Here is a 15390-nt window from a genome sequence, read left to right on the forward strand (position 1 = left end):
CTATTATGAAAAATCCTAAAAAAGAAAAAAGAGAAAAAGAAAAATCCTACAAGTTTCACGGCTCACCATAAGACAACTGGGGTCAAAGCTCTCAAAATAATCTCCCGTTTTTTGAAAAGACAAAGCTAAGAAGGCAAATTGGTTCATTACACTTAACAAGATCTCCATTTATTTTGTAATACAGTCCTAAAATTCAACTCCTTAAAAATCTATCCAAACAGCACTTCTATATTTCAACTACCTTTGTCAAAGTATATGCTCCTCACGTGAATGAACTTAACGCCACTGAACTGTACACTTAAAAAAAAAAAGGTTAAAATGATAAATTGTATATTTTACCACAATTTGAAAGAAATTTTTTTTTAAATGTTGGATGGCCCTGGAATGTGTCTTTAGGTAGAGGGAGAGGAAAACAGAAATGGGTTAAAGCAGGACTACATGTCGGCTTTCACACTCTCATTTTTGATTTGCTAAGAATTTACCAGAATTTTCGACTACACTCTAAAGGTCATACTTGTTAAGTCAGAACTTATTTACAAAAAAGAAAACCTATCTTCTGTGCCTCAAATATTTTACTTTTCAACTCAGCTGCTATAAATACTCATCTCGATGGTAAACATCCAGAGCAGCTGCAAAATCACTCAAACCACTACCATCTCTTTTATTTCAGGCCTAGGGCTAAAAGGAAACAAAAAGAAACAAGGTTGACTATTTATCGAGATTTTATCACTCAGGCACACGCCTGTTCAATACATAACCCCTCTCCTTATCCATACCAACACCCATTACTGATTAGTACCAAAATGACAAAGTATTATATTGCCCCCTCAATGTAGTAGCTTTCTAGAAACTCAAAATTACTCAGCGTTTTGATACAGTATAACATTAGCTGGTTATAATTTGGTACCTACGTTTTATAAACAGGTAGCTGTGCATGAGAGCTACCAGTTCATACCGTCCTGATAAAAAACTAGGTCTCTCAAAGGAAACAGATTTAACTACCAGGGTCTTTTGAAGTGTCCTCTCTCCCCCTCCACCCTGTCTCCCAGGTTGAAGGCTCTCTTAGGAAGCGTTCCCTGTCTCACTTAAGTCAAACGAGAGGAGGCATCTGGGTGTTTCTAAAGGAAAACCTTAAAGCAAAAGAACCGTGGCACTAAGATTTTGTACTGATAAAAACATAGGATGGTAAAAACCTAGAAAGTATCTCCGACCAGGGCTCTAAAAAACTAACTCCACATAGAATGACGAAGCCAAGCTGTTCGTTACACAACGTGGGCCAGGTTCTTGCGCCATTAAGAGCCAGCAAAGGTGGTAAGAAGACTCCACTAAGCTCTCACAAAGCACGCCCTAACCCCTGGATAGAGGGGTGAGAGCCATGTGCCTAAGATTAGGGGTTAATTCCCTTTTTCAAGAAACTGAAAGGAAGGCGCAAAGAGAAAGGTAGAGTGTAGGAGCTCAAGATACACAGCTCTAGGTGAGTGAAAGAATAACAATTGGGCCGCGCTTCTGTGCCAGATGCGGCTGGGGACAGGAGGTGTCTCTAAGCACTTAGGTGGAGCGGGGTTTCAGTCCATACACAAAGGAGGTGCCACTGCCGCACTGCGCTCCGGTACTCGTAGTCAGATCCCCAAGCAGGTGACAGCCAGGAAACTATAGGATCCAGTCAGAGTAGGCCCCTCTCTTAAGCCCCCAGCTCTTTCAGCCTCACACAAAGGACCGCGCCACCACCCTCTCACCCCGCCCGTCTGGACTTGGAGTTCCCGTTTCCTCTGCCAAACCGCAGAGGAGGAAGCGGCCAGACTACAACTCCCAGCAGCCTCCGCGCCCGAGCCCCGCACCCCTGCCTCCATCTTGGCTGCGGTCGGAGCCTCCATTTTCGCTCCCTCCCCCTCCTTTAGTCACCACCACCGGTACCAGACGAGGCCGCCTGGCCTCGACTCTTCGCTTCAGCCCTGCGGCCTGACGTGAGGCCTAGACTGTTGAATGGGGGCCGGGTGGTAAAGCCTAGGGTAAGAACTCAGAGTAAGATTTCTCCCTACCCGTTGCTCTTACAGTGCCCACTTTGACTCAGAAGTCTCTCCCATTAGTCTTGGTCTTCTCATCCGCCCTTAGCCTGGCTTGTTGCTACCCCCAATTGGACCCTGAGGTCGTACTCACCCCAACAGCTCAGCGCCCCCTTTCCAGCGCCGCCATAAGCAGCACGGCCCGGTACGTAGGAATAAATCTCGCTTCTCTCGCGAGAGTTGCAGGCTCCGAGCGCGTGCACAGGAAGGGGAGGGGAGCGTATTCCTAATACGCTTGCGCACGAGGGCCGAGTGACGCCAACTAGTGCGCAGCGCTTAACCAAAACCAAGATGGTGGCTGCGTTCCACTACATTGGCTCCATCAGTTGCTGGAAGCAGTTTCGTTGTTTACTGGGTCCGCTGGGACGCAAGGGCTAGGGTGGCGGGTGACTTTCGGCGTCTCTGATCTTTGCAAACTTGAGTATGCTTTCATCAGCTAGTCTAGGGCGAACAATTTGGAGGGTATATAAACGATTGTCATATTAAGGATTTCTCTTTTCCCAACGATAATCCAGAAGCTCCCAAACCCCAGTTTTTCCTTACAGCGCAAGCTTCTTTCTTTTGTCTGTTACATTAGGCTGGAATTTTCATTGTATGCAGAGTCAGGTTTTTAGTTAAGATAATTTGGGAGTCTTAAGTGAGACCTTTGCCTCCCAGAAACTACATCGCTTGCCACAGACAAGAGTGTAAGGCAGCATAATCCACACCCCTCCGCAAACAAAACAGCACCCCGCCCTCCCTTTTAACTGACCTTTCTAGTTACCAGAAGATAATTCGTAGGGTATCAGGTAATCGAATAGGGTGAATCAGTAACCAAAAAGTTGAAATCAGGGCAAATGGATGATTCATCCACCGGGGTAAGAGGAAAGCAGAAAAGTTCCATGAATTATCCCTTGCCAAACAATAGAGCAGTCCTCTCTGGTGAGAGGAATGCTTTTCCCAGATTCTGTGGCTTTCTCACTTAACAATATTGGATAAACAATGACTAGTTACGGTCCTGAGAATTCTCCCTCCCACTCATTTTATTTTGGCTTTAAAGACATTTATTTGGCATCTCATATTTGTCCTCATTGGCGTGTATACTGTAGTAGGACAAACGGATATCTTTCTGTCCTCAGGGAACTTCCAGTCGAACATCATTCAATAATCACAAAAACAAATCTAAACATACACATTAAAATAAGTGTAATGAAGGAAAGATGCAGTGTTAAGAGAATATATAACCTTTCATTCTGACCAATTCATCTTGAATTCAAAGAAGCAGCAATATTCTACTGACGTTCAAAGATTTTCTCTCCACCTGAGTTGCTATTGGTCCAATGCCATACCACCTCCAAGCTGCCTCTATTCTTTGATGCTTTCCCATGCTTTCCTAGGCACAGATGTTTGCTTCACTTTCAATGCCTTGATAGCTCACCCTATTGTAATTATTAGTTTATGCTAGCTAATGATACTTTAGGACAGGGCTTGTGACCTTCATCTTTACATCCTGGTTCCTGACAGTACATGGCATAGACAACTCACAAGCTTGTCGAATGAACAGCACTGAACAACAGCGTAAGAAGTTGTTAATAATTGGAATGGTCTGTTGGGGAAGTACAGAACGTAAACGTATCAAACCAGCTCTTTCGTTTCCTTTATCTGGTTCTTAAATTGAGATCTGTCCTTCCCAGCAATAGATCTAGTCTGGATATTCTAATCTTATGTTAGAGAAACTGCCCTGGGCTCTTACTCTAGAAACAAGGACATGTGAAGCTGGGCTAAAAGTAGAATTAGGTCTAAGAGTACACATTCTCAAATATCACAGCAATGGGAAATGTAAACAATAACAGTCTCATTTTTTGTATTTAAATTTTATAAATTCCTATTAATAAAGAATAAAGTCTACCATTAAATTTCTACCATTCCACATAGCTCCTAAAGATCTTAAACCATATAACCATTTCATCATCCTCATTCTGAATGTCTCAATTTTGTATAAATTCTTCATTGATACATAATTTGAATCAATTTACATTTAACACAAAATGCAAATATAAACCCAGATGGATATTTTAGCTTCTGATATGTTAAAAAAAGTAAAAGATGTAATAACTTGATTTAAATCACTAGATGATTTATTATTTTTACAAACTAATAATTAGAGATAGGTTTCATTTTTAGAAGATCACTACCTTTTAAGGGGATAAATTTTTTCAAATTAATTTTGAAGTCAAATTTAAAAAAAAATGTAGTTATCTTTCTACTTTTTTAAAAAAACAAGTTAATTAAAGCAGAAACATGTGAAGTCATTTTGGAAACCATCTCCTATAAAACAGAGTAGTCATGGATTTTGGAAAGATAGTCTATTAAAAAACCATCAGAACAAAAAAATGCATATATTATATCATAATTTTTCTTCTCTGAGAAACTTAAATCAACAATGAAATTGTTTTTTTTCCTCTACAATTATCAATAAGCACATTTCTCTGGCATCTGAGAATCAAAAGTTAGCATCTTTTATACATTTATAAGGTTTTCTTCAGCAGTAATGGATTTTTTTGTCAGTTCTCTGTGAAATCAGAAAAATTAGGTCAATGTAAAGATTTTTAAAAAAATAAGGCTACATTTATTCAAGACTTTAAGGACCGTTCTTATTTTGACATATCCTTCCTATTTAGGGAAGTTAAAGGGAACTTCTTTTATGAAATTATGGTAATAGTGAATGGTAAAGTGACCTACATTCAAAATTTGTTTAAAGCAAAAACTTTCATAAAGAATAATTATTTCCATCAGTCAGACAGAGAAAGACCAATACCATGTGATTTCATTTATATGTGATATCTGAAGAACAAAATAAATTAACAAAATGAAAACAGACTCATTGATGCAGAAAACAAACTGGTTATTGCCAGATCGAAGGAGGGTTGGGGGGCTGGGTGAAACAGTTGAGGCACTTAAGTACAAATTGGCAGTTACAAAATAGTCATGGGACGTAAAGTGCAGCATAGGGAATATAGTCGACTATATTGTAATAACCATTTATAGTGCCGAGTGGGTACTAAATGGGGGGAATTATAGAAATGTCTAACCACTATGCTGTACACCTACAACTAATATAATATTGAATGTCAACTCTAATTGAAAAAAGAATAATTCCAAAATAAATAATTGAGTTTTAGAACCCTACAATCTAAAACTTTATCATTAACAAGCCCCCAGTTAAAATGCATTATATAAATAAGATTAACAACTATGTAATAAAAGTGTTAAAATTTAAATAAGAATAATGCAGAAGTTCTGTATAATGCACTTAATGGAAGAATTATGTGGACATGCTAAGCTGCTGTGCTAAAAGTAATCACTCATTTTACATATGCTTAGACTCAACCACACCACAATCCTACATATATGACATATCACAATTTAAGAGATGTTAAAATATGAAATAAAAATGAATCTTAGGATCAGTGACATGCAGAAATTCACTTCTGTTGATTCCACATGTATTTCTAGGAGGCTAAATGGAACGTTGAGTGAATTGTAGTTCATCATAGCTCTGAAGGTTCTTCCTCCTCTTTAGCATTCTTGGAGAATGACAGAAGAAAATGCACCCCGTTTTCTGCTGTGAATATTAGTGGATAATACTCCTTAATTCACTCTGAGAGTTACCATGAGACAACTACCAGTAAAATAACTGCAAAATATGAAATATGACTGCTTATGGAGCAATGTGTCTCATATAAATGAAGTAGATGGAGAATGAAAAATTAGCAAGTCAGATATTAGTGAGAATTTTTAAAATGTATTTTATTTATGTATCCCTTAACAAAATATTGTATAGTCACACAATGAAATACCGTATATCAATGAAAATGAGTGAATAACTATCAACAAAACCAATCTTAGAAGCATAATATTGAGTAAAAAAAAAATCAAATCCTCATAGACCACATAGAACTCAGAAAGGAACAAAACTAAAAAATGTCACTTTATGGGTACATACATATTTTAGGTCTTTTTACATGTGATAAAACTATTAAGAGGGAGCAGGGGGCAGGCAGGGGGAAGAGAGGAGCTCAAATAGATGTAAAGTTGGGTCATGTTCTAATTCTTAAGTTAGCTGATGAGTTACTGTGTTTGATAACTTATTTGCATGTTACATTTATCTTTTAAGTGCCAAATATTATATTAAAATATAAGTGCATAGGTATGCATAGTGTTGATAAAATTTATATTTGCATGGTTGTTTTTTAAACTATGCTTATCAGTCAGGGTTCTTAATTGTAAGCAATTCAGGTTAATTTTAACAAAATGATTTTATTAAAAGGCTAATAAGTAATCCTCAGGATCTCTAGGACAGACAGAAAACTGGAATTAGAGGCTACACGGCCTCTAATCACTTTAGATATCTGCTTCAGTGAAGATCCCATGTCCCCTGTTGGAAAAGACATTGCAGGTTACACCACTGATTTTGCTGACACTGGGCACTGAATGTTGTCACTAAAGCCACTTCTGCTGCTCTTCTATGGAGCTGGATGTCATAGCCAGTGTTGCAGGTCACTGCCTTTACTCAAAAAATTCTGCATAGTTTACTGCTTCTATCACTAACTTTAAAGTTTAAGGCAGATATAGCTTTCCTAGCTGCAAGAGGCTGGGAAAACATATATCTGACACTTTCAAATTTTTTAGGAGGGATTTCCTCAACACAAGAGTTAGGATATTGGGCAGCCAAAGAAGAAATGACAGATGTCTGCCAACAGCCCATTCTATTGGCTACTTGGTATCAACACACTCCTTCAGCTAATGCTTATACTTGTTAAAAACTATGCAGTGTTAAAGGACTCACATCAGACATTGTTAGTTGCTTTCTCAGTATTCTCTCCTTTTTGCTACTAGAATACTGATTTTGTTTGGGGGAGCTATGTACACAGCCTCCTTTGCAACTAGAAGTGATCATTTAACAAGTTAGGCAAATGAGACAAGTGGGGATCTGTGGAATTTCTGAGAAAACTTTGCTTTTCCTCCTATAAGGTTGCATATAGTTGACACAGGCCATGTTCTATGCCTTCAACATGACATCTGGCACAGCAGCAACCTTCTTGCAACCACAGGAAAATAGCATAAAGGGTGAAAAACAACATGCTAAGGAGGCAAAGTTGAAAGACTGAACTGTACTTTCCGTATGTAATAAGGACCACTCATTAAGCATTGTTTCTTTCAGCTGTATGCACACATGCCTTATTAGAGCTCCACTTATTAAATTCATATTTTCTAACATGTGGACTGTGGTGTTTCTTTTGCGCTATTAATAAAAATAGGTTTTGCTAATCAAGAACAATTTGAACTCTGAATACTATTGTCATTTAATGGGATCATAACTTAGTGATTATTTTGGAGTCCAACTGCACTTGAATCTTGGTTCCAGTTTTGACAAATAACATAACCTTATCCCGAAGTATCTATAAAAGGAGGTAGAGCTGAAATAGTGATTATACAATGACTAGAAAGCATCAAGCTTTCTATTTCTCCTTCCCATTTTGTCTCTCATGCTTAGTCCCATTCCCACTTCTGTATCCTACATCTTTATATTGGATTTATCACACTGCATCATAATTATATCTATACTTGTTTGTTCTATTTACTAGATTTTTCTTTGAAAACAGTGTCAATGCCCACGCCCCCTTTTTCTATTTTTAACTCTAAATGACGTGCCTGGCATATACACAAGACATTTTCAAACTAGTGTCCTTAGAAGTTTTCTGGGATTATTTATAAAATACGAATTCCTGGATCTCATTTCCAGATTTCTATTTCAGTAGGTCCGTGAACCACATTTTGAGGAACAGTGAAATAGACCTTCAGTGTTTAAATCAAATTATGCCTAAGGTGTTAATATAAATCAAGGTAAGAAAGGTAAATATTTAAGCATTTTTCAAAATACTTCCAAACTTAGTTTCAATTTTATAATTTGGTCTGTAATCATATAATTTATTTCTAATCATGAAGAAATCTTCAAAACCATTTCAAAAACAATTACTTATAGTGTTATACTGCTTACTACACTGTGCTTATTACAAAATATTTATGAAAACCCCTCTGCCTCACAGGTTGCTACCCATGCAAAAACAAACCTTTGCATTTCCTAACAATTAGACTTATTGCTGAGTAGAATTAGCTGATATTCTCAAAACTAGGTTTTATTAGGAAAGATAGGTGTGTACTAAGATTCTGCAAACTAGTCAAGTTCCTCTACCTACTGCAAAAGAAACTTTAATATTCATGCAAATAAAAGTGTAAAACATTCCTTCTCCTCTTCAATTTTTAAACAACACATTATCTTCATAGCATTAACACCAGCCAGAATTTATGTTTTGTATAGTTCTGAGAGCTCTTTAGACTCATACTTCAAGCTTTTCATTTTTCAAGGGCAAAAGTCAACATATAGATTTATCCTGATATCTGAGATGTATAGAACTTTATAAATTCAAAGGAATGTAAGGCAGTTAAAGGGATACCATGTTATATTTTAATGGGCCATTTCATTACTTTATCATTTTCACTAAAAACTGGCAGCTAATGAATGGTATAGGGTACTTGGAATTGTGGGACACATAGTGGCACTTAGGGTATATATGTCAAGGCAAATGGCTGGGGTAAAAGTTTATTTACCCTTGGGAAATGAGATAAAAATGCCAGCACTTGGGGTAGAAGTACTTTTCAAATTCTATGCAGGACTTTGAATAGAAATTTGACAAATTCTGAAATGACATATACCTATTCATTAAAGCTTACCATTATAAGCAAAGTCCATTAGTATTACTGGGATCAGATGCTTTTAGGGTATCTTAGAATCTGTTGTTTTAGTTGTTAATTTTTTATGGAAGTACAAAAGAAATTTTACATCACACACAACTCTCACAAAAAACCTTTTAGTACTGTGTCTCTCCCATGCAGAATGGTGCTTAATGTTACTGGAAAATATTGACAGGTTTAGCGTTCATTATTTCAGCTATTTTTTGGCAAACCTAAATTGATAGTATAACATGAAGTAACTTGTAAATTTTAAATGTGAGTAAACTGAGGTGGGGGAATGAGTTGATGAGTGAGCCTAGTTGACCACTAAGCATTTGAATCTCAACACTGCTTTGTTATCTACATAGCACTATGAATGTAATAACTCTGATGAGGTGATAAAACTTTGCTTCACTGTGAAAAATGAATCTAACAAGAAAGCCGACTACTGGCACTAGTAATGAAAGGCAGCCAAGTAAGAGATGGTTCCTAACTGTAAAATAGAAGTTACATTAGTGCAATGTAGTACCTAAGAACTATGATGTGAATAAACCTATTATATGCTCTTCACACTTGGTGAACTACCCAAGTTGAAGATTTCCTAGTAGGACAAACAAAATTGATTATTAATATCTAAAAGCATTTGAACTAAGAATGTGTGTTGCACAGGACAAATTTCTCAGTATTCTTTGAACAATACAATGACTATACTACTGCTAGGAAAAACAAACAGTTGACTTATTTTCAAGTATGTTTCCTGGGGACTTAGCAGTAGGTTCTCTCAAATTAAGAGTAAAGACACAAGGCCATAAGTGCCAACTCTCAGCACCAGAGAGACTTAAAACTTTATAAATCAGAGAATTTGCCAGGCTAGTTCTGTGAACTTGTATTACTTTCCTCAAATGGTAAACAATCCAGGTACATGCCAAATAGATTCAAAAAGGTAGTCTCTTTTTAATTTTTTTATGATTGCAATATACACTCCTATATAAAATAAAATTGTTGCCTTATAATAAAATGCTTGAAGTTTCAGAGATGTGAAAGAACAAAAACGAACTGAAAACACTGTTTATATAAATCAAGGTCCCATAAATGAAAATTAAAAGTAGTCTCTTAGAGAAAGGAATGGTGAAATTCAGTGTGTTGAAATTCACTAACACACCCAAGAACTGTTTTGTGGAGAGCCGATTCTGATTGCCAGTTCTAAACTGCCACCTGATTCCTTTAATCAACACTAAATCAGGTCTGAGGCAAGACAGTGACAGGACAATACTTGACTAGAAAGAGAGTAACTTCCTTCCTTGATAAACTATCTCCAGTCATCATTGAGAAGATGAAGTTATTTGATAGCTTGGGAAGCAGTGTCCATTGAGTTTTCCTTCCTGACCTGAAGTGACTCGCTGCTGATGGACAATAACTCTCGAAGTTCCTTATTTTCAAGCTGAAAAAGAAAAGTATATATTTTAGATATTTTGACTGTCAAACTGCATCAGAACACATTGCTTTGGACCAGGAACAGAAAGCATATTATTTTAATTTTAAAAGTTTAAGAAAACAAAAGAACTGAGAATTTCTTAAAATACTACTTATTTATTCATTTAACAAACATTTACTGAGCAGATTTTTTATGCCACGTTAGGACTACAAAGAAAATAACAAGACTCCTCTCCACTGGAGGAATTCACTACTTGTCATGCTCTTCATGGTTCACACAGATTTTATTACTGTTTATTCTATCTTTCAAATTCCTAGTAATATTTTTACTCTGATCTTCTTAGATGTCCTCTCTCTCTCCTAGCAATTATATGCCATTTCATATCATACTAGCACAGTAAGTCCTCACTTAACGTCATCGATAGGTACTGCGACTTTAAGCAAAACGATATATAAAGAAACCCAATTTGCCATAGGCTGACTGATACAAACAAGAGTTAAGTTCCTATGGCATCTCATCAAGGTTACAACGAAAGGACGTTGAATGAAATGAAGTTAATTCGAAGACCTACTTTAATAGTCTTATTGCTTTCACTAAGCTCTGAGCAGGGACCCTGCCTTTTTCTCTCTGGTATTTCTCAAAGGTCCCATGATAACATCTTATAATAAGCAGCATTCATACCATCTATTATAATGTTTTTCCTTAACAATTTTGGGGCACACTAACACCCTAGGCCTTTCTTTTTAAATTATTTCTATTTTAATCAAAATATTACATGAAAATAGCTTTAAAAAAAATCAAGACTACAAGGCTTATAAAGTAAACAGTAGTTCCTTGGCTTTGTTCCCCAAAGGCAACCACTTTTAATACTTTTATCTACTTCTTTGGTATTTGCTTCTATAATTTTAAATAATATACCTGTATTGCTATTTCCTGATTATCAATTTCAGATATCATCTACTGAACTTCCTTATATGGCAGATGAGGGATTTTAGTTCACACGTAATCCGTTCCACTCTTTCTACCCTCTTGATATGATAATATCTCAATTTCTAGCAAATACATGGTTGGTATTTTCATTATTTGCTGCTGACTGCATTTCCTTTCTTGAAAAGGGTGTGGAGGAGTTGTTTTAATTTTAAATCATGAGCATACAGAAAACATCAACACATTGCAATGATAGGATAATAATGGCATACCTTCCAGACTCTATGAAAACTCTCTGAAATATTGTGAGCCTGAAACAGCAACAATCTTACCTCTAATTGGGCTAGTTTTTCCTGAATCTTACAAAATTGGTCATCATCCACCTGAACTGCTTTCCTCATCACTTCTCCCATTTCACAGATTCTATCAATCTGACTCTCAATCTCCTGTGAAGATATTAACACAAAAAAGGTGAAAATGTTATCTTTCCTACAGATATGAAGTTCGTGAGAACATATGCACTATGATGTTAAAAAGTTCATTTAATCTGTGGTACAGAGGTTACACACAAGTTTCACTATAAACTGAGTCCTCAGAGGCAAGGCCATGATAAAGTTATCTTGTGGTATTCACAAATAATTTGTTTTCAAAAGATCGATTCTAGTCTAACCACCCACTGGATGTTGGACGATATCTCTAAAGGGCTGTTTAACTTAAATTTGAATACTTTTATTGGCAAGAAGCTCACCACATTCCAAGGTATATTATTCTGTCTTTAGACTTTTAGCAAGTTTTTCATATGAGCTAAACTCTGTCTCCTTCAAAGATCAAGTTTTCTCCTTTAGACTAGCGAAAATAAAGTTTATTTTCCAGATGAAAACCATTCACATATTTAAAACATCCCTGTTTCCTAAGACTTTCATTAAGTCACTAAAATGTTTTCAGTAGAATCTAAGATGAAACTTCATAAATTCCATCGTAGCAAACGGTGAGGCACCAATCTATTAATCCAAGATTAAATGATATAGGACATGTGAATGTACTATGGCAACTAGCACTTTACAGAGATAAGAACAATTACTGGGTCTCCCAAATTAAATCATGAGCAACCAAAGTGTAGAAACTATGCCATGTATGTATTTTTAAAACCACGCTTCTCTCTCTTAATGACAGAATAGGATGCTGTGTAGTTCAGACTAATAAAGGTATACTGACTGCCTGCTATGTGCCAGGTCCTATGACAGGAAAAAAAGATAAATTCAAGCTCTTTACAACCAAAGAGTATACAGTTTAGTGAAATGTACAGTAATAACCAATCGAGTATTCACTGAACACCTTCGACATTGACTGGCATGTTTGGTGGAAGAACAAAGCATTCATTAACATCTTGGAAATGGATCTTGGTGAGGGAGGGAGGAACCTTAGTCCTTATTAAATAAAAGGACCTGTGCAGCCCCTCACCCCCTTCTTTCTATTCATAGCTTTACAAAACTATAGCAAAATCAACAGCGAATGTGATAAACATGAAAGGAAAACAAGCTAACTTCTCTTCAAAAACGCACACAATCTAAAACTTCAGTTCATTTAGAATCAAAGTTTCTTACTGCAGAGTGAGACTGGTGAGCTTTCAGGACTGGTTCAGCATCCACAGCTTTTTTAGCAACCATTAATTGTAACATCTGTTTCCGGTACTTGCTCATGATGAGTTCCAAAGCATCCTGGTGTTCCTCCAAGGAAACCCACAGCTCTATCAAAAAATAAAATAACTTGGCAGTGATGTCTGAGAGATGGCACTCAAAGCCAGACTCTTAACAGTTGGAATTTTATGGAACTCCATGAGATACTGTGACTTCAAAGATGTAAATCAGTGTTTAAGTCGATAAAACTCAACAGTTAAGGTCTATGTGAAACATAACTTTTTAGGCAGAGGCAGCATAATTAGGTAGAAACATGGGATGTGGAATCAGATGTGAGTTATTAGCTTAATACTCATAAGCAAATCATTTAACCTCTCTGAGGCTATTTCTTATCTGCATTGTAATAATAAATACCTGACTTGTCTACCTCAAAATGAAGATATAAGAACATAATGGGATGATCTATGTGGAAGTCTTCTGTAAACTGGTATACAAATAACTACTCATACGATCATCAATAATGTACTCATCAAGCCTAAGAATACATACCCTGAGTATAAACTTCAGCTCTTCTATCTTGCACAAGAACATAAAAAATCTTTAATCTTGACCGTAGTAGTTATTTCAATTAATATTTAAACATTGAATTTTAATCCCCGAGGATCTTTTGTTGTGCAAGTCTCCATCTGGGGATGCCTAAATAAGCCATGCAATAATTTACTCTATTAAATACCTCTTTGATAAACTGCCTACAAATACGAAATCGGTCGGACCACCTTGAATAGGGTAATGTAACAAACTTTATTGTTACTGGGTCAGCACAGAATAACTTTTATTAAAAGTACTGATCTGGAAATATATATAGCATGTGCACTTTTGTGAACAGTTTGGCGGTTTTGCAAGAACTTTTGAAATATCATAATAACTAAGAAAATCATAACTACACAAAAAGGCCTGACTAACCTCTGTTTTCCTGCTGCAAGTCTCTAATCTGTGTATTCTCTTGGGACAGCAGAATGTGAGGTTTGTATTTGGACATGTCCTTTATATCGGATGCATCCTCTTGATACTGGACAAACAGAGACAGACTAAGCGCTCCGTAAACAGAACAGCCCCAGATGTAGCTGAAGAGGCAGAGGTCAGGGCTCCAAGGCAGCATTCTCAGCCCCGACCCCGCAGAAAGATCTCACGGCCGCCCTCTGAGACCAGGAATAAATTCCAGGCCGAGTTCCCAGCTGACCTCGCCTTCCACCCCTCCAGCGCCCGGAACGTGAGGGCACGGACCCCTACCCTCTGCCTGACCTGGTCCGGAAGCGCTGTTCCCGCCTCCCGCATAGCAGCCACCCGCCGGTGCAGCGCCGCCGACTGATCCACCAGCGACTCGGCAGCTGCATCGTGCTCCCGCAGCCTCTCCAGCAGCGTCTTGGCGTCTGTCAGGATCTTCTCGATGGTGCAGCTCATAGCGGCCTCCTCCCGACCGCAGCCCCAGCACTGCCCACCTAAGCGAATCGCTCTGATCCTCCCTGAACCTGTCTCAGCGTCACACACGTAACTTCCGGGTCGGATTACAAGGCGCCGGGGCAGCGATGCACGCCTGCGCAGTGGCGGCCCAGCTCGGGATGACCCGCTTTCACCCCAGGCTTCCCTGCAGTCCCACCCCAGACTTCCCTGCAGTCCCGCCCCCGGAGCCGGAGGCCTGCCCTTGCCACGCCCTTGGTTTCCCATGCGCACAGCCTGGTGGTCAAGATGAGTTTTAGTCCTGCAGGGTCCGAGTTTCTAATTTACCTATTGGTTTTGATGTGGATTGTTATTCAGTCATCCTTTTTTTAATTTAGTTTTTTTTTTTAATTACGGTTAAATACTTATAAAATTTACCATCTTAACCATTTGTAAATATACAGTTCAATAGTATCAAATGCATTCACAATGCCCAATCATCACCACCATCCATCTCAGAAATCTTTTCATCTTGTGAAACTGAAACTCTGTGCCTATTAAACATTAAAGTCAGACTTGGCTGGTCCTCCTCCCAGCCCCTGGCAACCACTATTCTACTTTCTGTCTTTATGAATTTGACAACTTTAGACACCTCATATGAGCATAATTGTACAAATCATATTTGTCATTTTGTGATTGGCTTATTTCACTTAGTGTAATGTCCTCAAGGTTTATCTACACACATCACAATTTCTTTTTTCTTTAAGGCTGAAAAAATATATATTTTCACATTTTGTTTATCTAGTCATTCTATCTGTATTTATATATCTATGTATCTTATACCTATATGTCTGGATATACGTACATCTATATATCACTTTTTGTTTATTCTTTCATCAGTGGACACTTAGGTTGCTTCCACTTTTTGGCTACTGTGAATAATGCTGCTATAAACATGGATGTACAAATATGTTTGATTTCCTGCTTTTAATTCTTTTGAGTGCATATATAGAAGTGGAATTGCCTGGCCATATAGTAATTCTATTTTTAAAATTCAATTTAAAATTTTTTGAATGACCATAATGTTTTCCATAGTGGCTGCACCATTTGACATTTT

The 15390-nt window shown here is 37.5% G+C and overlaps 2 protein-coding genes across 5 annotated transcripts in view; both read right to left on the minus strand.

Moving 5' to 3' along the window:
• CSDE1 (cold shock domain containing E1) overlaps positions 1-2313 on the minus strand; it is a 34973-nt gene extending 32660 nt beyond the window's left edge. For all 4 annotated transcript variants that reach the window (XM_006919664.3, XM_006919663.3, XM_025052330.1 and 1 more), the window contains exon 1: positions 2158-2313. The gene's annotated coding sequence lies outside the window, so the exon portion shown is untranslated. The remainder of the gene's footprint in view (positions 1-2157) is intronic.
• Positions 2314-5831: 3518 nt separating this feature from the next.
• On the minus strand, positions 5832-14413 carry SIKE1 (suppressor of IKBKE 1). Its single transcript, XM_006919667.3, has 5 exons — positions 14139-14413; positions 13800-13905; positions 12804-12946; positions 11532-11645; positions 5832-10278 (listed from the first exon to the last, which is right to left on the minus strand). The coding sequence occupies exons 1-5, from the start codon at positions 14295-14297 to the stop codon at positions 10177-10179; spliced, it is 624 nt and encodes a 207-aa protein (XP_006919729.1). The 5' UTR covers positions 14298-14413; the 3' UTR covers positions 5832-10176.
• Positions 14414-15390: the final 977 nt, after the last annotated feature.

Source organism: Pteropus alecto, unplaced genomic scaffold, assembly GCF_000325575.1.
Source record: "Pteropus alecto unplaced genomic scaffold, ASM32557v1 scaffold106, whole genome shotgun sequence".
Lineage (NCBI taxonomy): Eukaryota > Metazoa > Chordata > Mammalia > Chiroptera > Pteropodidae > Pteropus > Pteropus alecto.